This window comes from Phodopus roborovskii, unplaced genomic scaffold (assembly GCF_943737965.1).
Source record: "Phodopus roborovskii unplaced genomic scaffold, PHOROB, whole genome shotgun sequence".
Taxonomy (NCBI): domain Eukaryota; kingdom Metazoa; phylum Chordata; class Mammalia; order Rodentia; family Cricetidae; genus Phodopus; species Phodopus roborovskii.
The window spans coordinates 2,746,403-2,771,157 of NW_026125562.1; the positions used below are offsets into that span (position 1 = coordinate 2,746,403).

The window sequence follows — 24,755 nt, forward strand, 5'->3', positions numbered from 1 at the left end:
ATACAAACTCACCAAATTTACAAAAAAAAAAAAAAAAAAAAAAAAAGCCTGAGCTGTAGGTGGGTCTCCTGCCTGAGTCCCTCTCACCCGAGTCCCTGCCTGACTGGCTAGGTGTTCTCCTCAAATCTGAGCAACTTTGGGGTTTTTTGGTTGTAGCTTTTTCTAAACAGTCTTCAGCTACCACCCAATCATGGGAGGCTTTCAGGCTTTCCCTACAGCCCCTCTCCTTGGGCTGTACACTCTCTGCTCAGTGCCACATGCTAGCTCTGTGACTCTGAAGGGCTATGCCTCACAGTTCACTGCCATTGTTAGCCAGCACAAGGAATGTACAATGCTATTATTGCTCTTGCTCCCTTCCCACTCCACCCTCCATCCCAAACCTAGGGCTACATGCTCGGCAAGTCCTCTACCCCTAAGCTAGATTCCCAGCCACCTTTGGCTTGCTTGCTTTGCTTTGTTATTAGTAGTAGTAGTAGTAGTAGAATTGTTATTTGTTGTTGATGATGATGATGTTATTATTATTACTTTGAGACAAAGTCTTGCTGTTTTCCCAGGCTAGCCTTGAATATGTAGTCCTCTGCCTCAACCTCTCATGCAGCTGAGATTACAAGCCTGTGCCACAAGGCCCAGCTCATACTTGTTCCTGTTGGTGACTACAACCTCTCTGGCTGGATTCCTTGCTTTTCTGTTCACTTTGATTCTCTCCTGGAGAAACTGCTTGAAATTGTCAACACCTGTGATCCATCTTCTACAAGAAGCATGCAGCCAAGGGTGAACTTCACAACCTACTTCTGTTCTTCCTTTTTTCTTCTTCTTCTTCCCACCCTCTCACCCTCTCCCCCTTATACCACAAGCTTTTTTGTGGGCACCATGATGGCCTGATGGTGATTTAAATTATTATAATTGTTTCTCTCTCTCCCTCTCTCCCTCTCTCCCTCTCTCCCTCTCTCCCTCTCTGTATGTGTATGTGCTTGTGCGTGTGTGTGAGTATACACAGGTGCCCATGGGGGGCAGAAGTGGGTGTCCAATCCTTTGACCTGGAGTTACCCTCATTTGTGAGCTGCCTCATTTGGATGCTGACATCTGAACTTTAGTGTTCTGATAGAAGCTGCGCCACCCCTTTCAATCCGTGTGATTATGTTTTCTACAATAATATTAAACCTGAATTTGGTTGTATCAGGACTTTCCTATAACTATAAATCATTATAAATTAGTAAATTAAATACAACATAATACCTTTAACAAATATTTAAATTAACAACAACTGAATGCTTACTTAGATGATAAACATTTGTTTTGGAAGTTATTACCAGACACACAATATGTGTTTTAGTGGCTAGAGAAATTAAATGTTGAAGTGCTCTGCTCTATTTAGAATTCGTCCTAGCATGAATGAAGCCCTGAGTTCAATCCCTAGAAAAACAAAAAGAAAAAAGCATTGAACAGAAACAAGCTGTTTCTGTTACAGTCACAAAAGGACAAATACCATTATATGAGTTCCCTAGGTTAGTCAAATCCATAGAGAAACAATACAATGGTCCCAGGGGTTGCAGAAGGTAGATTAGGTACTGTTCAGTGGATATAGATGGAGAGTCCTGGGTAGGACAGTGGTGCACAAGATCTATTTAGTGTTGCTGAAGTGTACATTAAAAAGATTTAAAATGGTATGTTTTATGTATATTTTACTGCATTTTAAAAAATAATAATTAAAGGCCTGAGTATCATTTGATATAGACCATATTCTTAGCAGACAAGATGTCCTAGATTAAATCTCCAGCACCAATAGTAATAACTCTAATACTATCATTTTTAAATTTAATGATAATATCTCACTCCTTCCAGACTAATGTTCTGGTCAGTGGAATTGGAAAAGCAAGTAAGGTCCTTGCTGCAAGGTGCCAGTAGGGGACTCAGGTTGATGGAGGCTTGACCCCCACCTCCCAAGACTACCTTTGGCATTAACATCTGTCTGTCAGATAAACAAAGAGTGAAAGGGTCATATGTATGAGACCTTTATGGGTCATGCCTGAAGCACCAATTGGAAAATGTAGCCTAACTATTTACTCCAGCAAACAGGTTTCATGATGACCCAGAAATTTAAGCCATAGTTCACCTGTTTGGTCACCAAATAACCATGCCATCCCCTTGACAAAACAAATAAAATGCTCATTCCCTCACCAAGTGAGGTTGGCCAAACTCTCAACAGTAGAGGACACCGAGGTCGCACTGAAGAGTTTCCATGAGGTCTGGATATAGTTCTACATCATACTGTGGTCCACTTACTCTTGGTGGGAGTGATGTTTGGCCCACAGCAAACATTAGGCAATGTTTGGACCTTTATTGAATGACTCAATTGAGAGTGAGAAGAATGCTTGGAGACCAGGAATGTTTCTGAACATTCTACAATGTACATGACAGTTCCCATGACACGTGTTCTGGTACAACATATCACCAGTTCATGAACCAAGAGCTAATGAAAACTCGTTCCCTACTCCTAAGCAATGACAGGACAGATGTGAAAGCAGAAGGGCGATGCCAGCCCATCACTAAGATCTAATTCTGCCATTTTGGTGACACTAATGGAGAGGTGCCTCCTTTGTCCATGGTCCTCCATGGTCACCTTTCTGGCCTCCAGAAGTTTTGTTTTGTTTTGATTTGATTTTTCTGTGGAATTTGAAGTGGGTGTTAGGAAGCACCACTTTCTTAGGAAAAGCATAGCTGATAAAACAGATCTGTGCTGGATGGTGGTGACGCATGCCTTTAATCCCAGCACTTGAGAAGCAGACACAGGTGGATCTCTGCATGTTCGAGGCCAGTCTGCTCTACAAAGTGAGTTCCAGCACAGCCAAGGCTACACAGAGAAACCCTGTCTTGAAAAAAAAAAAAGAAAAGAAAAGAAAAGGAAGGAAGAAAAGGAAAAGAAATAGAGACTTCTTATCAGTTTGTTTCCAGTCAGTTTCATGGGCCAGTAACATTACAGTGTCCTGCAGATAATTCTCAGGCTTGATTTATGTCTTTGCTTCTTCGATCCTAGGACTTTTCTTTTCAGTTTAAGGTGGCTCCTTAGAGACCATTAGACTGTGATGTGGAGCCACATCCTAATCTAATCTTTGCTGTATGGCTGAGTCTTAATGGACCCTCATTGCTCAAAAGCTTTTTCAATCTTATTTTCTATTCTTTGAAGAATAGAGCAGCCAATTTTTCCAAACCCCTGAGGCTTCAAGTTTCCAGTACTGTATTTCTTTTTCATCCATGCCTGGAAACCTGCTAATTATTGCATGAGTCTATCTCACGTTTGTAGTATCTTGTTGAATGCAGCCAGTAAACATAACCAGCATTCTCATTTGCCAAAATTTTTATAAAGTTATGGGATCCGTAGGCATCATGTTTTCCTTACAAATTATTGCAGGCAACTCTGATCAAATGTCTTGTGCTATGGTTTGAACTGTGTATTGAAATCTAAGCCTTGTTATGAAATATTAACAAGTGTGACTTTCAAGAAGTGATTAGAGCACTACTCTCATGAATGGATTTATTCAATAATGTAATTAATGGATTGATGGGTTAATGGGTGATCTAGACTGAGTCTGCTATAAAAGCCAGTTTGGGTCTCTTTCAAGTTCCTTGGCTCTCACCATGCAATGGATGCCCCGAATGACATCTGACCTTGGATCAGAACCATGAGCCAAAATAAATCTCTTCTCTTTCTTTAGCCTATCTGCAGTTCTTTTAGCAATAAAAAAAATGGAGTAAGACACTTCCTATTTTTTCCATCTCCAGTGTTTCTTTGTTCCTGCCTGAGTAGTTAGAGATTTTTTTTTTATAATTTTACCCTGCTTTCTGTAACAGTTTTTGTATTAAAGCATTGCTAGCTGTTTGTGGTAAGAATACTTCAAACATTTATAGTAAAAAAAAAATGTTTTTTGCTCACACAACACTCAATGTAAACATTCCTGGTCATGGGTGTAAAGGTGAGGTTAACCTCTGCTACACAATCACCTAGGGGCCCTGGGCCTGTCATCTTTATTGTGTAACTTCTAAAGTTTTCCATGACATCAACATCCAACCAGCAGAAGCCAGAAGTAAAGGAAGACTTTACTTTACATGACCTATGGGAGGCTTCTATGGACCTTGGAGTTGGTGTCGTGATTTCTCTCCAATGACAATGGGATTTAAATAAAGATGGATTATGCATATTTCCAGAAATGTTCTCAAGGGAAGAGAGCACACCTTTCTTCTGTCCACCTTCTTGTCATACTTACTCCACTGTTATTTTGGAGTTGTATTCACAGCTAGCCTAGCTTCAACTTACACAATTGCTTTGACTATAGCTACTTCTTCTACCTGTCTGCTCTGACTAGGAAATGTTCTTCACTGGTCCATGTTGGTGAAGACTCTGTCCCCAACTGGTGGTGCTATTTCAGGAGGTGGGGGAACTAGGAGTTGGGTCTGGGAGGAGGAAATGAGTCATCAGAAAGAGGTGATTTGAAGCATCTTTTGTCTCTGCTCCCTTCCTGTTTCTTTCCTTCTGCTCCTTGGCTACAGTGAGGTGAGCAGCCTCCACCACAAGCTCTCTACCAGGATATTAGGTCTTACCAAAGTCCCAAAGCAACAGCTAGCTGTGTACTGAAACCATGAACCAAAGCAAATCTTTCCTTCTTTTAAAATTGTTCTTCTTGAGTGCTGTCACAGAGATTGAAAGTCTGACTAACACACCACCTCTACCGTCTCTTTGCAGGGACTGCCATTCCCTTCTCACCATGGATTAACGCACTGTAGGAACTGTCAAACCTTTGGCAACAAATAGACTTGGAACATGTCCTGTAGGTCTGTCATCTCACTGAGGTGAAAAACAGCTTAGTCCAAGTCATTTCAAGAAACATTTACTGATTACCTAGTAAAATATCAGATATACCAAACTTTACACAGAAGATACAAAGATAACTGATAAACCATCACTGCCTTTGCAGAACTTGCACGATGGATGTTGGGATACTTAGCTTTGTTACTTTCCATTCTGCCATACTATTTGAAGAAGTTGGAAAAATTAAGAAAAAAAATTACACCTCTGAGATTCCCTTGGCAATCAAACTATAGGTTCAAATAAGTTCTGCTAAAGAGATGTACTTAAGATAAAAACAGGTGCGAGTAAATACAGGCTACTTCCTGACATCTGTGGCCATTTGCAAGCAAGTTATGATGACATGAATATTATATCTACACTCTTCTTAAGATCCTCATGGTGGGAGACAGTAACAGTATCCTATCATCAGCTCCATGTCTACATTCTAATCAAAATAAACCTGCCTGGCGCTGTTATATCTCACTGCCCTGATACCAGTTTCTTTCTCAGTCCAAAATGTCTACTGTAGGTGTGGGCAGTTGCTCTCTTTCTTCTTAGACACAGATCAGAGCTTTGTTGATTTTGTGGCTATCCCATCTTAAGTCAAGGTCTTCCCCAGAACTCTCTGTTAACTATTGTGGCAGAGGAAAGATGGTCCAGAAAACTGCTCAAGGATCTGTTTCATCTCATCCTAGAAGTGGCACATTGCTTCTCATACAGTATTGGTTCTCAACACATGGCCCATGACCCCTTTGGCAAACATCTATCTCCAAAAATACTTGTATAATGATTCATAAGAGTAGCAAATTACAGTTATGAAATAGAAACAAAAATAATTTTATGATTGTGGGTCACCACAACATGAGGAACTATATTAAAGGGTCCCAGCATTAGGAAGGTTGAGAACCACTGAGCTAGAACAAGATGCATAGCTATACCTGCCTACAAGTAGACTGGGAAATGCAAACTTTTCTATGTCCGAAGATGCAGGGGGACCAAACAGGTGACATGACTTGGGATTCAATATCCTGCAGATTTGCAATCCTCAATCCCTTCCAAGGATGTCAGAAGTACCAAAATGCTGAAAGGAAGTCATTTTATTTCTCAAAATATTTAACATTGTTTAGGATTCCAGTTGGGTGGCCGACTCCACTGTGCACTCACTCACAGCTTTGACCTCTCACTTGGGTCTGTTCCTACCTCTCTGCCCTCTGCTCTGTAGCAAGTCCTCCCATGGAGCTTTTCTCTCCTAACACTGAAGTACAGGGCTATTTCCTGCCTTCATCCTGCCTCACACCAGTTTTAATAGTCAAACCGTATGCTGTTTCCTAGTATCACTCCTGCTGGAGAACCTTATGAAAAGGCAGATTTTATTAGAACCTAGAGTATGCCAGTTGGTTAGACTGGATGGCCAGCAGGTCCCAGGAATCCTCCTGCCTCTGCACCCAACACCACAGTAGATCTCCTCTGCTTTTAAACATCAGTGGCTCTCAATTGCACCCTTTCCCAAATACAAGTCTAAACTGCAGTCCAACAGAACTGATTTCAGTTCCCTCTGTATAGTACCTCTTCCTCTGAGGCTCTGCTCATGAGAATCGCATAGACACTGCTCCCCACCCCCACTGTCATCTTCAGGCCTCAGCTCTAGTATCACAGTCCCAGAAAGCCTTCCATAAACCTGCTGAACTTGGCTCCTTGGTGTTATCTTCTATCACAGCCATCTCCCTTCGCCATCACTTACGCACATCACTAGGTGTTATGCCGCAATCGCAACTCTTTGCTTATTGCCCTACGTCCTCCATAGGCTGTAGCATCTGTGACACGGCTCAGATCTATAAAGTGCTTGACACATGATAGGAACTCAGTAAGTGCCAGAAAGTTCCTGAATACTTCTGAAAGCTTTGAACCCTCTGGACTACTGCCACCTCTCATTCAATGACAAAAATCAAAAGAAAAAAAGAAACCTTTTAGTCATCCTTCCTCATACCTATCTTCTACTCACTTGTGAAACCATTTTAATATCACTTTGCCAACATCTTTTACGGGAAATTCTCTCACCAAGGTAACCAATGACCTATTAGCTTTTCAGCTCTGTAGCTGCTTTTCAGTCCAAATCCTCCAGGATGTGCAATGCACAATGTGCAAGTTTCTCTCTCTCTCTCTCTCTCTCTCTCTCTGTGTGTGTGTGTGTGTGTGTGTGTGTGTGTGTGTGTGTGTGTGTGTGTGTGTGTAGGCCACAGATCAACATCAAGAATTTATATCAATTGTTCTCTGATACCTCTTTGAGACAGGGCCTCTCACTGAACTGGCAGACTATCAGGTCCCAGGAATCCTCCTGCCTCTGCACCCAGCACCCCAGCAGAACCTAATAACTAATGTTATAAGATTCAAACTCTTTCTTGGCTTTCAGGCAATCTCTCTCAATCTCTTTTTCTGGCTGCTTGTTCTTGGAAGCCTTCAGAGTTGCCTCTTCCATCGGCCCATTAAGTAGTCTCCAGAGCAACTCCTCCTTACCCGGCTTTTGGGCTTCCGCCATCAGTGAATACCACAATTCCCAAGTGCATATTTTCAACCTTAACCTTTCACAGGCACTAAGGCTCAACCTCACTCCCTGCAAACTGCTCCAGTACTCATTATTTCCTCTATTCCCAGCTGCCCTCAGGCTTGCAGTGCTCAATCCCCATTTCTGCAAATTACAAACATCAATCCACTGTCTCCCTGTCCCTCAAGGCAGCAAAGTGTCCACTACCAAATCCCCAGGCCCAAATGTCAAGCCCTGTCTGGGCTTTATTTCTTCACCAGGAACACCTCCTACTTTCTCCCAAATCCTAAATATTCTTTATTATTCATAAAGCTGATTTGTTTCAATCCATCACTTTCTCTTCTAAACTCTACTCAGTTTGAATTTATTTATTTTTCCTTTGTCTTGAGTTTTGTCTTTTAAAAACTTTTATGTATTATTTATTATTCTTGTGTGTGTGCGAGTGAGAGAGATGTGTGTACACAGAATCATGCATGTCATGGTGGTGTTTGGAACTCAGAGGACGACTTTTTAGGGCTGGTTCTCTTCCCACTTTTACATGAGTTCTCTGGACCAAAGGTGATTCACCCATTGACATCTCACAGTTTTGTCTTTAAGTTTTAATAACATATTTATTTAGTATTTATTTAATATGAGTATATTTGTAGGTGTGTGTGTGCCTCACAGAGAACTTGTGGAGGTCAGAAGCCAACCTGTGGGATTAGGTAGTTGTTTCTTTCCACCACTTGAGTTCCAGGAATCAAATGCATGTCATAGGATTATCTGCAACATCTTGACCAGCTCAAGACTGTAGAATTCTTAAGAGCAGTTTTTGGGTTTGGATCATGGAGTCTAGCTAGTGACTGATGATTTAGGCAATTAAAATATTTATATGAATAAATAAAGGAGTGGGCAGCAGAGATGGCTCCGGGGTTCCAAATCCACACGGCAGCTCACAACTGTCTGTGACTCCAGTTGAAGAGTATCTGACAGTCTCCTGGCTTCTGCTGTTAGCAGGCACACATGTAGTACACAGGCATACATACAGGCAAGACACCAGATATATAAGCTGAATTTAAAAAAAAAAAAAGTAACTAAATGAGCGATCTAGGGAAAAGAATTTTTTTCAATTACATCTTTTCAAAGATTAAAAAAACCAGATCCCAGACTGGAGATGTAGCTCAGTTGTGAGGTTGCTTGCCAGCATACATGAAAGGCCTGGGTTTGATCCCTAGAACTGCACAAACCTGGCATGGCTGCACATTCCTATCAACCTAATACAAGGATGGCAACTTTAACAGGATCCTTGGCTACATCAGGAGTTTGAAGCCAGCTTGAGCTACAGACTAACCAAAAAACAAAATAAGCAAGCAACAATAACAACAAACACACCACCCCCACCCCCGAAAGCATTATGTAGCTAGGTTAATAGCATAGATTTTAACAATAGATACTGTATGTTCTGGGGAGTCTCTCTCTCTCTCTCTCTCTCTCTCTCTCTCTCTCTGTGTGTGTGTGTGTGTGTGTGTGTGTGTGTGTGTGTGTGTGTGTGTGTGTGTGTGTGTGTTACTCATCTAAAAAGAATTTGTTTTTTTTTTTTTTTTAAGCATGCCTTCAGAATCTAGTCCTTTTTCTTTCCTGGGTGACAAGAATTAAATAAACAAGGCATCAATAAGAGGAAACACATGGCACAGCCCCATGCTTGGGCCCTTGATGTGCCCACAACACATTTTAATCTTTTCCTTTCTCTTACCTGACTTTCATCTAATGCTTAAGGGCTAGCGAATTTAGAATCCCTACAGAAAATTTTAGATTTGGGTTTCTATTTGTCTCTGTCTTCCATGAAATCGCTAGAGGGGGATGGGAAGAAAGGGGGCGGTGCAAACCCAGAAAGGAAAGGCGCAGAGGAAGCTGCAGAAGGAAGCTTTTTCGGCTGGGTTTGTCTTTTTTTAACCCGCGGGAGGAGTGACGAGCTTACTGCCGTCGCGTGTTAGCTTCCCCAGCTTCCCCCTCCCGGCGTGCGTCTGCCAGCCTTGAGTTTCTCCGCCCTCCGCCGGCCGCCCGCCGGGTTCCGCGCTGAGTGCGCTGCAGGCTGCTGCCGCTAGGGGGCCTCTCGGGCCCGGAGGCGGCGGCGGCGGCGACCGTTCTTCCAGTGGCGCCTCTCCCTGCTCGCAATCAGACGGGCGGCGGCAGCGGCACCGAAAGGGCGCCCACTGCCCGGGCGAGCTGCAAGGCGACCGCTCCTCGCGGGCGGCCGGGGTCCGAGCTGCAGCTGCCGGCGCCCTCCGGCCCGGGCTGCCGCCACAGGCAGCCCCGGCTCCCGCCGGCTCGCGGCGCCCCCCGGCCGCGCCCCCACGCGCTGCTCGCGGCCCCGGCCATGGGGCTGGGCGGATCCGAGGCTCGGCCGAGCTGAGGCGGCCGAGGCCGTCTGCTCAGCTCGCTCGCCGGCGCCTGGCCCTCACGATGATGAAGAAAAAGAAGTTTAAGTTTAAGGTTGACTTCGAGCTCGAGGAGCTCTCCTCGGTGCCCTTCGTCAACGGGGTCCTCTTCTGCAAGATGCGGCTGCTGGACGGCGGCAGCTTTACCGCGGAATCCTCCAGGTAACGGGTCCCCTCGATCTGCTCTCCGGCACCCGCCCACCGGCAGGGGCTTGTTGCACGGCCAGCATCTCTCTTCCTTGCTTGGCCCCTTTGCTCTGCCGAGCTGACAGCCCAGTGAGCTCATCGTCCTCCGGGGACAAGTCTGAGATCAGTCAGGGCATCAAGTGCTTCTCAGTGCGCTGGTCTAGTTGGCCTTGACTCCAGCGCTCCTGACTCCAGGTGGCCACTGGTGTCTGCTTTCCTCTCAGTTATCCAGGAGTGGGAGTGATGGAGACACACGGGGAGAGGGTGCTTCTGGTTTCTCTATAGACATTCCCATAATTGCAAAATACAAACTAGAACTTAAAGCTTTTTAGAAGCGAAAAAAAAAATAAGAAAGAAAAAGAATTACCCAAAAGGTTCCAGTTCCAAGAGCGCCCACTCGGAACCATCTGTGGTTGACATTAGTTCCTGTGACTCTACTGTGACTTAGGATGGCCAGGCCAGGAGAGGGCTTGGGATACGCCTGCCGGGGTTTGACTTGAGTCAAGTGTTCCTGGCAGACAAGGCTGCAGTCTTTGGCTCGACCAAGAGCTCTTTGTCCATTTGATACGATGATTTTCTCAATTACCCATCTTCTAGTGCCACTGGTGCGTTTCAGAGTGGAGGACTTAGAATTGGAGAGCTCAGACCCTGTCCTCATTTTGCAATGAGCCCCTTGGCACTGTGGGAGAATCCTTCAGCAGTGACAGAATGCAGCCATGTGTGGCAGGATTCCTTGAGTAATTTAAATCAGTTCACAGATTGGATTTATCCCTAAGTATTTTATTTTCTACAAGAAGTCAGAAAATTGGAAGTTTTGGAATGAACTTTTAAGTTCTTAAAGTCAAGGAGAAGGGCTAATAATCAAGTATATTCCATATATATATATATATATATATATGATTTTTACACTAAAAATATTCTTTTCATCTGCTGTCCCATTGATAATGTAAAGGAAATAATGCCTATGGGTTGTGAGATGGAAGCCAGAAAATTGCCCTCTGTGGCAATAATGAAACCTATGGAAGCCAGAAAACGCCTAATCATCTAATGAACAGATGTGTGAAATGCTACTGATTCTCAAAATCACCAAAAAAATAAAAAGTTCACTTAGATTTATTTTTAATATTAAACTGTAATGACAAACCTGTAGGCATTCTGCTAAATGGTTATATTATAACCATTTTAACACTCCTGTCAGAGAACAATGAACTATGCGAAAACAATATATACAATACTAGCTATTGGGATGGAAAAGCCTAAACCAATCCAGGACGTCAGGGGGGTGGGGGGAGGTCAAGTGACAGCCTTACCCAGAGGCCTAGACAAAGTTTTCCTGCTTGGTTCTTAACCCCCTCCCCCAACCTAGAGCAGTTAGGCTTGGTCTTCTGGCCCAGTGCTGACACCTGGTGGTCAGAACACGGGTCTGAGACCTTTTCTTTTCCCTTGCTGAGTGTTAATTTGGCGTGCTTCTCACAAGCCAGTTAATCATCAAAAGCAGACAAGCAGACTGTCCCCTCCCCTCCCCACCCCCAGTAAACAAGTCCACTGGGTCTTTTAAACATACTTTCTTATTTACCACCCTAAACAGAACTGTGAAGCCGAGGTTCTTACTTTGCAAGTAAATGAATTGAGTCTTAGGAAGCATACTTTCCCAAGACCTCACCCCCACCCTACTTCCCCACCCCCGCCAATCGCACCAGATAGTGCAAAGATTCTGGTCCAGGTCTAGAGCTCCAAACAGTATGATGGAGGACAAAGGGGAAAGCTGTGTGCTGTTAAAGAGTTTCTGAAGGCAGTTTCCTAATAGTTTAAGATGCAAAGGCTGTAACTGGATTTATCCTCTCAGGCGGGGGCGGCGGAAGCCAAGTAGCCTGGTGTTAAACCCTTCCTCCAGCTAAAATCTGGCTTTATCAAGAGAAATAAGGTTACTAACTAGTGGGAGTGGGGGGATGTAGTCTGAAGGGAATGGTTCGTGATGAGGAACACCTGCTTTTGAAGCTGTGCGAAACTAAGAGCAAGGGCATAGAATGGAAGTGGGGCTAAGTAAATCTCAGTTCATGGGTTTAGGTGTTCACAGATAAAACTTGAAAACCTGAAATAGTGATTTGGTGCTATCATGAGGATTTCATTGAACAGCACACCTAAAATGCTACTACAGTACTTTGGCATTCCGTGATGAATTTCTGCTTATTTAGATGTTCTACCAACTCCTTTATCCTAACTACCGAAGATTGGTTTAAGAATGATTGCTTGAGCCAGCTATAGTGTTGCAGACCTCAGTCCCAGAACTTGAGATAGAAGCAGAAGAAAGCTAGCTTGAACTACATAAGACAGCCTTAAAACACACATGCACACATAAGCTTGAACATACAGACAGGCGCACACACACACACACACACACACACACACACACACACTTACAGGGAGAAATAGAAAACCTAAAATATCAAAATTATGTGGCATCTAAATAGCACATGCCAATCTAGACAGTACATTTCTAAATGCTAGGTTTTAATTCTAAAAATTATTCTAGCTGGGCAGTGGTGGCACACACCTTTAATCCCAGCACTCAGGAGACAAAGCCAGGTGGATCTCTATGAGTTGAAGGTCACCTTGGTCTATAGAGCTAGTTCCATGACAGCCAGGATGGTTACACAGAGAAACCCGTCTCAATAAATAAATAAATAAATAATTACTCTAGGGAACTTTTATGAATCAGAAATGAGAAATGATTGAATGATTGTTGCTAACATTTCTCTGATAGTGATATGAAATGACTTCTGTGTAGAATAGTTAAAGCAGGCTCAAGACCACCACCTTGACAGGCCTACTGACAAGATTATCTTTAATTAGTGTCATGATCTTCCTGCCTGGATGATGAGCATGGCTTACTGTGCTTACTCTGTAGAAACCGTGTGGTTCACACCAAATGCCTTCTGAGAGCCTGGAGTTTTAGTCCCACTAAGCAGAGGACAGTTGCCTAAGCCAACAGTCCCCATTACACCTAATGAACTTCCTGTTCCACGACACATGGCCACAACCCCATGCTAGAGAAGCTGTGAGCTGATTCCGCTATGCATCCAGGAACTAGAATGTCTTTAACAGTCAGTACAGCCTTATGCTGAGTCCACTGCATTCTAAGGAACCCCCAAATGCTAAGCGTAGTCTTAGTGACCCCATACAAAATAATATGTATACTGTTGGAGAAGAGACTTAATGGATCCACATAGGCTACACAGTAAACACACACACACAACCTGGCTTTGCTCAAAAACTAAATGTGCAGATGATTCATAGCTCGTCAGATATCACTTAAGCACTTAGCGGATTTCTAGCTCTCTGTCTAGGGAATTGAGAAGCAAAACCAATACTAGGATCCATGAGTGAATTACCTCTAATAAATGAAATTAGAGCCTAGATGTTTGCTTGCTGGACAATAGGGGGACAGACATATGGCTTACTGCTTAGTCAGTGGGTCAGATGCTCTGTGTCAAAAAGGAAAAGGCCTTTATTTGCAGATCTGATATCTGCTGAAATCCACTCTGATATTTGTGCTGAACACACCCAGAGCATGAGTTTGCACTGAGGAGGAATCAAGGTGGGAGGACAGCTTGAACAAACCATTATAGAGTCTGTGCTACATCAGCCTGATGGCAGAGTTCACATGAACAGAAGCAGAGGGTAATATTAGAAAGGGGCTCTGAACAACATTATACGGTTTGATTTCCCTGCTCAAAGAATAGAATTCAATCCAGGATTCTTGAACTGCGTTGTAATATGATTAAAGTAGAAATCAACCTGGTTGGCAGCTTGCTGCTGTTTGGACTTAAGTGGAAATAGATAGATTAGAGACAGGGAGACAAATGAGAGGCTGTGAAAATAATCTGGGTCTTGTGAGAACATGAAGGCAGGCTTTCGTGTCAGTAACTCGTAGGTGGTGGGTAATACACTGGCTGATGCCTTGCGCCATTGACAGAAGTAGGAAGTTGAGGAGATGCTCTTTTGGTTGTGCAGGGGAGGGGCATTGTACATAGCTATAGGGTAGCAGTTCTTAACTGGTTGGTCTTGACCCCCACAGGGATCACATATCATATATCCTGCATATCAGATATTTACATTGGTTCATAACAGTAGCAAAGCTACAGTTACAAAATAACAATGAAATAATTTCATGGTTGGGGGTCTCCACAACATGAGGAGCTGTATTAATGGTGGCAGCATTAGGAAGGTTGAGAAACACTGCTACAAAAGGTATGAAGAGTTAAACTGTATCCTTAATGTATTACATCTAAGATGACAGGGCCTCACAATCAAAGACACTGTTATTTTGGTATGTGGATTTCTTATATTCTTGGCCTCTTGGAGTCGTGCAAGCCTGTCTATATTCCTATTAGAATTTCCATACACTGTTTTGTCTGTTTATGGATGATTAGTGAAAATGAATTTTAGAAGGATCTAGATTCTCTTGAGAAAGTATAATCAGTAAAAAGTTAGAGGAAATATGAAGCTCTTTATTTTGAATAAGTGAGACTAAAAATGGTTAAGGCAAGTGGTTAGGTCTCATCACAGTTAGCAAAGCTTTGAAAATACAATACACTTTTATAACGGTCCGCTCAGCTGAAGCCAAGTGACTGCCTAATAAATTATTTTTGAAGACCTTCCAGAAAAACAGAACATTGTCTTATTTGAATCTTTCCAGACCACTCCTTATGAAGCATGTAAATCACTTTTAAAACTTATGGGGCTTGTAAGGATGTGTTTAATTCTATTTAAACAAAGAGATGATGGTAAGGAAATTTCTCTACATACCTACAATTGCCCAGTTTGCCTTGTCTTCATATGTGTGTATGTATGTGTGTTATGTGTGTTTGTGTTGGTAACTAAAGAAGTTTCCAAATTCCACATGAACTTGTGGAAAAAACCCATGTGAACTCAGGGAGTGTCCGGGAAGCTGACGAGCACATCTGTGTATTGGATCTCTGACTTTGTAAACAAGCTAAATGGATTTCTTTTTTCTTTTTGCCAGAGAACATCTTTGTTTTCCAGGTTTTAATTGACTGCACATTGTGTACTTCTTTTCAGTTAATTTTTGCCTTATTGCAAAAATAGCAAATATTGCCCATAAATAAACTATGTAAAGTTTTCCACCATTATCAATATTTTGGTATATAACCTAGCCTCTATTGGTCCTTACATGTGAGCACAGGTGCACGCATGTGCATGCGTGCACACATACACACACACACACACACACACACTCCCCCCCATAATGATCACAGACATTTATTCATCTATCTAGTTATCTATCTATCTACCTATATCTATCTATTTTTAGGCAGGTTCTCACCATATAACTCTGGTCTGGAACTTGATTGTAGACCAGGCTGGCCTCCCAAATGCTGTATTTAAAAGCATGCACCACCAGGTCTGGCCAATGATCTTTTTGAACAAAAATGATCATGTTATACCTAATATATTTTCATTAAATATGCAACTATACAATATTTCAGTTAGCGACACATTATTCTATTACATTAATGCCAATGATTAAACTAAAGCCCTCTGGAATAATTTTCTTCTTTCCTTTAATTTTATAATCTATAGGAAGCATCTTTGTAACAAACAGCACACATCTGCTATTGTTTAAGATTAATATAAGTGAATAGAGTTACTGAATCTCATAAGTTTTTAAGGTCTTTGACATATATTACTAATCTTCCTCTCATTGCATTAAGTTGAGAAAGTGCAGCAAATATTAAAATCAATATTTATTGTTTGGTTTGGTTTGTTTTTGCAATATGATCTCAGCATGTAGTCCTGGCTGGCCTGGAACTCACTATGTAGACTAGCCTAGCCTGGAAATCACAGAGATCCACCTGCCTCTGCCTCTGCCTCCCAAGTCCTGGGATCAAAGGCACGCACCACCAATCATGGTTAATGTAATGTTTTGTTTTCAGATTCTTTTTCCAAACTGAGATCACAGAGTGTCTTTAAATTAGAGTTTCAATTGCTGTGAAGAGAACACAGAAACTTTTATAAAGGAAACATTTAATGGGTGACTTATATTTTCAAAGGCTTAATCCATTATTATCACCATGGTGGGACGTGTTGGTGTGCAGGCAGACATGGTACTGGAGAAGTAGCTGAGAGCCCTACATCTTGCAGGCATTAGGAAGTGAACTGAGACACTGGATAGTGTCTTGAGCATATGAGACCTCAGAGCCTGCCTCCACAAAGAGACATTTTCTCCAACAAGACCACACCTACTCCGAGAAGGTCACACCTCCTAATAGTGCCACTCTCTTTGGGGGTCATTTTCTTTCAAACCACCACATTCCACTCACTGGCCGCAAAGGCTTGTAGCCATATCATAACGAAAAAAAAAAAATGCATTCAGTCCAACTTCAAAAGTTCCATAATCTATCACAGTCTCAACAATGTTTTAAAGTACAAAGTTCAAAGTCTCTTCTGAGATTCATGCAGCCTCTTAACTGAAATCCCCTGTAAAATCAAAATCAAAAAGCAGATCACACACTTTCAACATATAATGGTACAGGATATACATTACCATTCCAAAACATAGGGAACAGAGTATAGTGAGGAAATACTGGACCAAAGCAAGACCAAAAACCAGCTGAACAAACTCCAAACTCTGCATCTCCATATCTTATGTCAAAACCCTCTTCAGACCTCCAACTCTGTTCAGCTTTGTTGACTGCAACACACTTCTTTCTCTTGGGCTGGTTCCACTCCCCGTTAGCATCTTTCCTAGGCAGGTATCCTGTGACTGTGGCACCTCTAACATCTTGGGGTCTTCAAGGCAATCCAGGGTTCAACTTCATAGCTTCACACAGTGACCTCTCTAGGCCTCCATTCCAGGACACCCCTGACACAGCCTGGCTTTAGTGGCTTTCCTTAGTCACTCCTTGACTCTAAAGCCAAAACCACAGAGCAGAAGCTGCCAAGTTCTGCTGCTTCCTAGGGCTGAACCATAGCCCTCTTATTCAATTACATCTCTATCAGCTTTCTGTCTTTGATTATTACTTCACTGCCTGAGCTTGGCTGTCCTTGAACTTGCTCTGTATGCCAGGTTGGCCTCAAACTCAAACTCAAGATCCTACAGCCTCTGCCTTCTGAGTGCTGAAATTAAAGGTGTGCATCACCACACACAGCTCTACGTTTTCTTTAATTCCTTTTTACAAGTTGGAAACTTACCTGGGTGGGATCTTGCCCTGAGGTCACCACTCCCTTTATTCCATTTCTTAATCCATTCCACTTCCTGGTGCTCCTTTTACCTTACTCAGCTTGTTCCTTTCTGTTATAAATCTTTATAAGCATGAACAGTAGTAACCACAAAATAAAGTCTACACTAGGCTGTTTTGAGATTTCCTCTGCCAACAGAATTAATCCAAATCTCTTCACTGCAGCACTTTCTTCACCAAAATATCACAAGAACAATCTCTAGGCAACACACTAAAATTCTTTTCATCTGAAACCTCTTGAGCCAGTTCAAATTGTTTTCAGCATCACTGACTTGCATGCTCCTGCTAGTATGCCCCATTAGGCAGCACTTAAAGCATTCCACTGCTTTCCTAATCTAAAATACCAAAGTCCAAATTCTTCCAAACTAAAACAGTCAGGCCTATCATAGCAGTACCCCACTCCTGGTACCAACTTCTGTCTTAGACCACAGAAACTCTTATAAAGGAAACATTTAATGGGGTGGCCTACATTTCATGGTGGGACATGTTAGTGTGCAGGCAGACATGGTAGCTGAGAGTCCTACATCTTGCAGGCAATAGAAATTGAACTAAGACACTGGGTGGTGTCTTGAGAATATATGAGACTTCAAAGCCTGCCTCCACAATAAGACATTTCCTCCAACAAGACCACACCTACTCCAAGAAGGCCACACCTCCTAATAGTGCCACCCCCTTTGAGGGCCATTTTCTTTTAAACCATTATGCAAAGTAATGAAAGTAACCAACATTTTTTAATGTTTTCTAACTACAAGTTGGAGACTCTCTGTGCCCTGAATTCAGCAGTCCCTCTTCTGAATATATATCCCAATGTAATGAAAGCAATATGTTGAAAAGATACCTGTACTTAGTAGCCAAGACATTGAAACAATGTGAATGTCTACAAACAGGTGACTGGATAAAAGAAATGTGGCATATTGGATGGATTTTTATTCCATCTTCATAAACAAACAAAAAAAAATATGTCATTTGTGACAAAGCAGATGAGCCTGAGGACATTATGCTAAATCAGAAAAGCCAAGTGCAGAAAAACAAACACGATATGACCTCACGTCTATATGGGCTCTAAAAAAAAGGTGAGGTGATCAACAATTGAGGCAGCCTACTCTACATAGCAAGCCTCTGCCCTAAAACAAATCATGTTGTTTTAGAGCATTGGCATTCAGGGAACACTACTAAACAGAGATCCAGAGAAGATACTGGATTCTGAGAAATCTGGAATATTTCTAATAATCAAGGGCCTAGGTTAGTCTTAAAGTTAATATCTACAAAAACTAAAGTGGTAAATGTGTATTTATGTATATTTTACCCTTTTGTTTTTGTTTTATTCTTGCAAAATCACTTGAACAAAGATGGGAAGTCTATGCTCCTCTTGGCTTAGGATGTATCAGGTGCTGTGATGCAGACTTTAAAAATAAGTGGCTTTCACAAAGCCTGCTCCTCTCTCATGAAGTCTGGGATGTTCTTGTGGTTCTGCCCTGCCGGCCTGTCAGCTAGCAGGACTCACTTTATAGTGCTGCTCTCAGAGTATTAGCACATCCTGGGAGACCACGACCCACCCCATATCCTAATCACAGCCATGAGGAGAAAAGGAGATGAGTAGAAGACCCATCTGTTCACAGTCCATAGGCCTGAGCTTAAACATGGGTATCACTGCACCTAGCAATAAGTAAAATAAACAAATGGGAAGGCAGATATCAAGGGATGAGCAATTTTCAACATCTAAAAGAATGCAATAGAGAAAAGCTACCCCAGTACTGCTAACAGTTAAATGGCCTTGTCCATTTGTCAAGATTGGTGTTTTTATTTTTTAAGATTTATTTTTTAAATATGTATTCATTTTGTGTATATGAGTGTTGTCTTTTGCTTGCATGTATATAAGTGTACCATGTGTGAGCATTATACCTGCAGTGGCCAAATAAATAAATAAATAATCAGAGCGCCCTGGAACTGGAGTTACAGACAGTTGTGAGCCACATGCACCATGTGGGTACTGACCACCAAATCTGGGTCCTCAGGAATAGCAGCAAGTGTTCTTAATTGCCGAGCTTATCTTAAATTATGCGTATGTCTAAGTGTGGGTAGCTCATGAGTGTACGTGCCCATGGGGCCTAAAGGTGTCAGATCTCCTGAAGCTGGAGTGTCGGCAACTGTGAGCCAGCCCATGTGGGTGCTGGGGACCAAGCTCAGGCCCTCTGGGGGAGCAGTCACACTCCTAATTACAGAACCATCTCTGCAGCCCCAGGAATAAGAGTCCTTTTTAAAGAGGATGGGCGGCCTCCATGATTCCTAAGAGTTTAGCAACTCCAAGGGTCTGTGGTTAATTAAGCTTCTGATTTGGTTTCTCGCTGCTCCTCTTCCTAAAACACTCTTTCACGCAGTTGTATCTGTCAAGTAGTCACACATTTCAGTGTCCTGGGTATGCTGTCCTCTCCCCACGTCCTCACTTGGATTTCACGTCATCAAAACTCCATCCCTCACAGTCTAGGTCTGAGGGTCGCCATTTTATGCCCACCCCTGTCACAACCCACAGTCCTCCACTTGTTTCTCTCGAACTGCTTCTGTGTAAGCTGTGCCCTGCACGGTTTGGTTATTTGTGTACAGATGAAAAACTTCCCTCACAATCGAGCTATGATTTCTTCTCACAGGATTCCTAACGTGTTTTGGTCTGTACCGATGGTTGTGCACCATTGGATCCTGTAATTGCCTTTTTGAGAGATTTACAAAAATAAAAATAAATGCAGGAACAAGTAGGGAGGAAGAAGTATTTCCTGGCTTTTTCTTTTGGAAATTGGGGAAAGAGTCAAGGGAAATGTCATGGAAGAAAAATCCTTGCGAAGTTTTTACCTTTTCTTTGTTTTTCTTTCTTTTCGTTCCCCCTCTTCCCCTCCCAGTCTCAGATAGCCCAGGCTGGCCTCAAACTTGCTGTGTAGCCAGGGACAACCTTGAACTTTTGATACTAGTGCCTTAACCTTCCCACTCTGAAGTTTATAAGTGTCCACCACCAGGCATTGTTTTTAAAGTTTTTTTTTTTTCTTAAAGTCCAGTTGCTGTCCAGTGTGTCACGGCTGTCCAATGTGTTGCTGTTGCCATATGAAGAGGGAGACAGTAGTCATATCAAGGGGTACAGACTTGGCCTGCTCTGCACCACAGGGAGCCAGAAGCAGAGGGGTGACTTATGCAAGAGGTTGGTTTGGGGCTGAAACGGAAGTGCTTATCTGAAGGACCACCTTTGTTTTTCAGTAGCGACCTAGAAAGGAAGTAACATGTGGTGGCAAAACCACATAATCTAAGCCAGAGGCAGACGAGTTTGAGGCCAGTCAGGGCTACATAATGAGACCTTGTTTCAAAAACAAAAAGTAACGGTACAGTCATAGGTAGGTAGGTAGGTAGGTAGGTAGATAGATAGATGATAGATAGATGATTAATAGATGATAGATAGATAAGATAGATAATAGATGATGATAGATAGATAGATAGATAGATAGATAGACGATTGATAGATGATAGATAGATAGATAGATAGATAGATAGATAGATAGATAGATAGGCTATAGTAACAAAAGGTTAGAAAAGTTTTCACAGGAAATAGGAAAGGAAGCTGACCAAATCCAAAAGGCCTACAACTTCAGATATGAATTTCAATGATAGCAACATGTATATTCATGTGGTTTTCACCAGCAGCACCTGTGAGCTAGGAAAGAATGGATGGAAGGGTTAGTTTGAGTCTAGAAGTTATCAATAGATGGGGAAATCAAGAGGCAAGGTAACTAAGGTAAGCACAAGATTGAGAATTTAGTCTCAGGATTCCACATGTATAAGGAAGAAAGTTGGGCCAGGAAGGTAAATTAGGAAATGAGAAAGATTGAAGAATAAAGGTTCAGTGGTTTCCAAGGAAAACATGTAGGAAGATTGATGTGTGGTCTTTGAGTTGAAGAAGGTTGTACTCAGAAAGTGGAATACTATTTTATTTTCACTTTTGATTGTTTGAGATGGGGTCTGTCTTAGTCAGCGTTCTATTGCTGTGAAGAGACACTGTGACCATGCTGTGACCATGGCAACCCTTCTAAAGGAAAGCATTTAATTGGGGCCTGCTTACAGGTTCATAGGTTTAGCCCATTATCCTCATGGCAGGGAACATGGCAGCATGCTGGTGGACATGGTGCTGGAGAAGCAGCTGACAGCTCTACATCCTGACTTATAGGCAGTAGGAAGAGACAGGCTTGGGCCTCTGAAACCTCAAAGCCTAATCCCAGTGACACATTTCCTCCAACAAAGCCACACCTCCTCCTTACCCTACCTCCTAATCTTTTCAAATGATGCTCCTTCCTGATGACCAAGCTTTCAAATGTGTGAGCCTATGGGGGCATTTTTATTCAAACCACCACAGGGTTTGGGGAGCCCAGGTTAGATTCAAACTCCTGATTCTCTTGTGTTCATCTGCTACATACAGTGATTACAAGCATAAGCCATCACACCCAGCCAGAAACAGAACATAAACACTTTCAGTTACTTCAACAGAACCGTGTCAGGATTTGGCTTGGTCCAGGATATGAGTGTGGCTGAAATGTGTGAAGGTTGAGTAGGGCAAAGAACTCTGAACCTGGGATATGAGATTCTTTTCATGGTGAAGTAGACAGGATGGACACAGAGGTTGGGGTAGAAAGGGATTTCTGTGATGTGAGCTAGAAGAGTGACATAGCCAGGCATCACGTGTTTTTAGCTCTTAAGCCTGGTTTGAAAAAAGACTTAGAGCTTGCAAGTGGCAAGGGAGTTGGGAACAAGCTGCCTCTTAACCAGAGGAGGATGGGGAAGAGGTGAGGAGGAGAAGGAATAAATGTCACCTCCCTGTAGATACACAATGCCAGTAGTGCGGTCCAGGAGCTGCCAGGTTTTAGTCAACCAATGAGTGAGACGAAGAGGCTGGGAGTGAGAGAGCTTGTCTCACCCCAGTGGGCCAGGGGGTTAAATGACAGAGGAAGCAGGGAAGAACAACACCGAGAGTATGGACACCGGCAAAGGATCAGCGGTGATGTGGACTTTCACTGTGTTTTCTGTGGCTTATGTGGGTAAAAGGTGCAGGCAGAGCTGTCGTCCCTGAGATTCCCAGTAGGACGTGAAAAGCTGAGGTGCATCCCACCTCAGGCCCACAACATACAAGGCAGTTCCTCTAGTCTCCTCTGGAAGTGCAAGGGAGGTCACACAGGTTGCCTACTTCCTAGGAGGTCTTGCCTCCTTTTATTATTTGCGCCTCTTCCTTGGTCTCACACTTTGCTCTCAGACTTAGCCATCCTCAGCAGAAGTCTTTTAACTCATTTCAGAGGAAGGAATGTGCTTCCCCCGTCCCTTGTCACTCTCTCACTCTACCCACACCTAATTCCCTGTTCCTCCGCTGTATACAATGCCCGTCCATACTTCGTAGGAAAACACAGTCTTCTGAACTGCCTCAAGCGTTCCTTTTCTCCTCTCAACCCTGTAGTGTGAGTTCTGACCCACCACATGACTAAAACTGACTTTCCTAATATCACTCATTAATATAATATACTCAATGTTTTCTCACTTTGTACTCTAACCAAAGCTGTGGCAATTACCTACTTCCTGAAGCTTAACTATTCCAGCCTCCATCAAACCTACTCCCCATTTCACCTCTCAGTTCTTAGATTTACGTTACAAATTCTCTGAGGGCCTTACTTACAGCCATGTCATTAATAGATTTTTATTTTTAGAGCAAACTTACATAGAAAGTACAAAGCTCCCGTATACCCACTGTCCCTCACTCACACAACTCCCCCACTTTTAGCACCCAGCACAGTGGTACATTTGTTACTGAGAGTCAGGAGTCTGCATTTATACACCATTATCATCCAAAGTTCATAGTCTGTCAGAATTCACATTTATGTTGCATGTTATACAGTGACATGGACCCAGCATTTTAGTAAGACACAGAATATTTTCGCTGCTTGAAATATGTTGTGAATTCTGCCTACTCAAACTTCTCACTTCAACCACTAATCTGTTGGCTTTTTCTTCCTAATTTTGCCTTTTCAGCACGTATTTGGAATTACATGCTGTAATTCAGCATGTAGCTGGAATTACAGTATATAGCCCTGTCTTAGTTAGGGTTTCTATTGCCGCGGCAATTTCTCCAGTAGAAAACAAAAAAGCAGCCTCTGGCTGCTCTGCTCAGGGCCTGGGGTCTCCCTTGCATAAGTGGTAAAGTAGAGGGATTAGCACATCCTGTTGCCTCTTGATTCCACCCATGAACTCCATCATTTCCCAACAAATGAGCAGAAGGCACAAACGTTTGTCATGTGGCTTCTAGTCTCCACAGGACACAGGAGCCTCTGGTGTTCCCCCCAGAACACATTATACACGTCACAACTGATGTACCTACACAAGCAGGCAAATTCCCACACATGGTCCATATAGTTTGCATTGGGGTTCGCCATTGATGCAGTCCATTGATGGAGTCCACCATTTGGACTTTTATGCAAGTGATGATATCCACTATAGACATAGAATAGTTTCACTGCTTTAAGGCCTTGCGCCCTGGCTTAGTTTTACCTTTTTCAGAATGTCATAGGCCATAAGTGGATTTTTGTTTCCTATATCCTCTCAGGGTTCTTCCCTCAATGAATTTGAGAATTTTGGTTTAGTTTTCTTTTATTAAGTTTTCCTAGACTGTGATATATATTCTTAAATTTCTAATGTGGGGTATTTCCTTAGATATTTCTGGAACTCTGTGTCTGTGTGACCTTTTCTTTATTATTCCGACTGTTCATAGTTTGACTGTTTCCAAGTCTTGGCTATTGTGAATAATGCTGACACAAGCATGAGATTGCAGTTGTCTCTTTTAAATACTAATTTCAAGCCATTGTGGCCACACTTGCCCATAACCCCAGCACTTAGAAACCTAAGACAAGAGGATTATGAGTTCAAGACACAGCCTGGGCTACAGAGCAAGAGCATAACTTCAAAAACCAAACCAAAACCAACCAAACAAACAAAAGAACCCTGGTTTTGCCTGCTTTGGATACGTACCCAAAGATATGTATGGTTGCTGATCATACCATGGGTCTATTTTTAATTTTTCGAGGAACCTTCATTCTGTTTTCACGATGGCTTTACCAAAACCATATCCCAGAGTTCTCTTTTCTCTATATCTTTATCAGCATTTGTTATGTTTTAACTATTTAATAACAGCCACTTAGTGTCATCTCATTTGGGTTTTTGTGTACGGTTCTTTGATATTACGGGTAAGCACCTCTTCATAATGTTATCCAACTGTACAAACAAAACTGAGAAATGATTGTTCAAGTCTTTGGCCCATTTTTAATCAAGATTCTTTTTTTATGTTGCTATTATTGAGTTGTGACTACTTTATATGTTTTGGACATTAACCCCTGATTACATGCATGGTTTATAAATGTTCTTCCTTTCCTTATAAGGAAAGCATTTTTCTCATATGTATGTGTGTGTGCTGTGTGTGTGTGTATGCATTTCACATG

The 24,755-nt window shown here is 42.5% G+C and overlaps 1 protein-coding gene across 1 annotated transcript in view; it reads left to right on the plus strand.

The window, feature by feature from the left end:
• Positions 1-9,526: 9,526 nt before the first annotated feature.
• Positions 9,527-24,755, plus strand: part of Eeig2 (EEIG family member 2) — a 46,613-nt gene continuing 31,384 nt past the window's right edge. Inside the window, exon 1 of the mRNA XM_051177697.1 lies at positions 9,527-9,964. Within this exon, the coding sequence (XP_051033654.1) occupies positions 9,828-9,964 (137 nt within the window). The 5' untranslated portion in view covers positions 9,527-9,827. The remainder of the gene's footprint in view (positions 9,965-24,755) is intronic.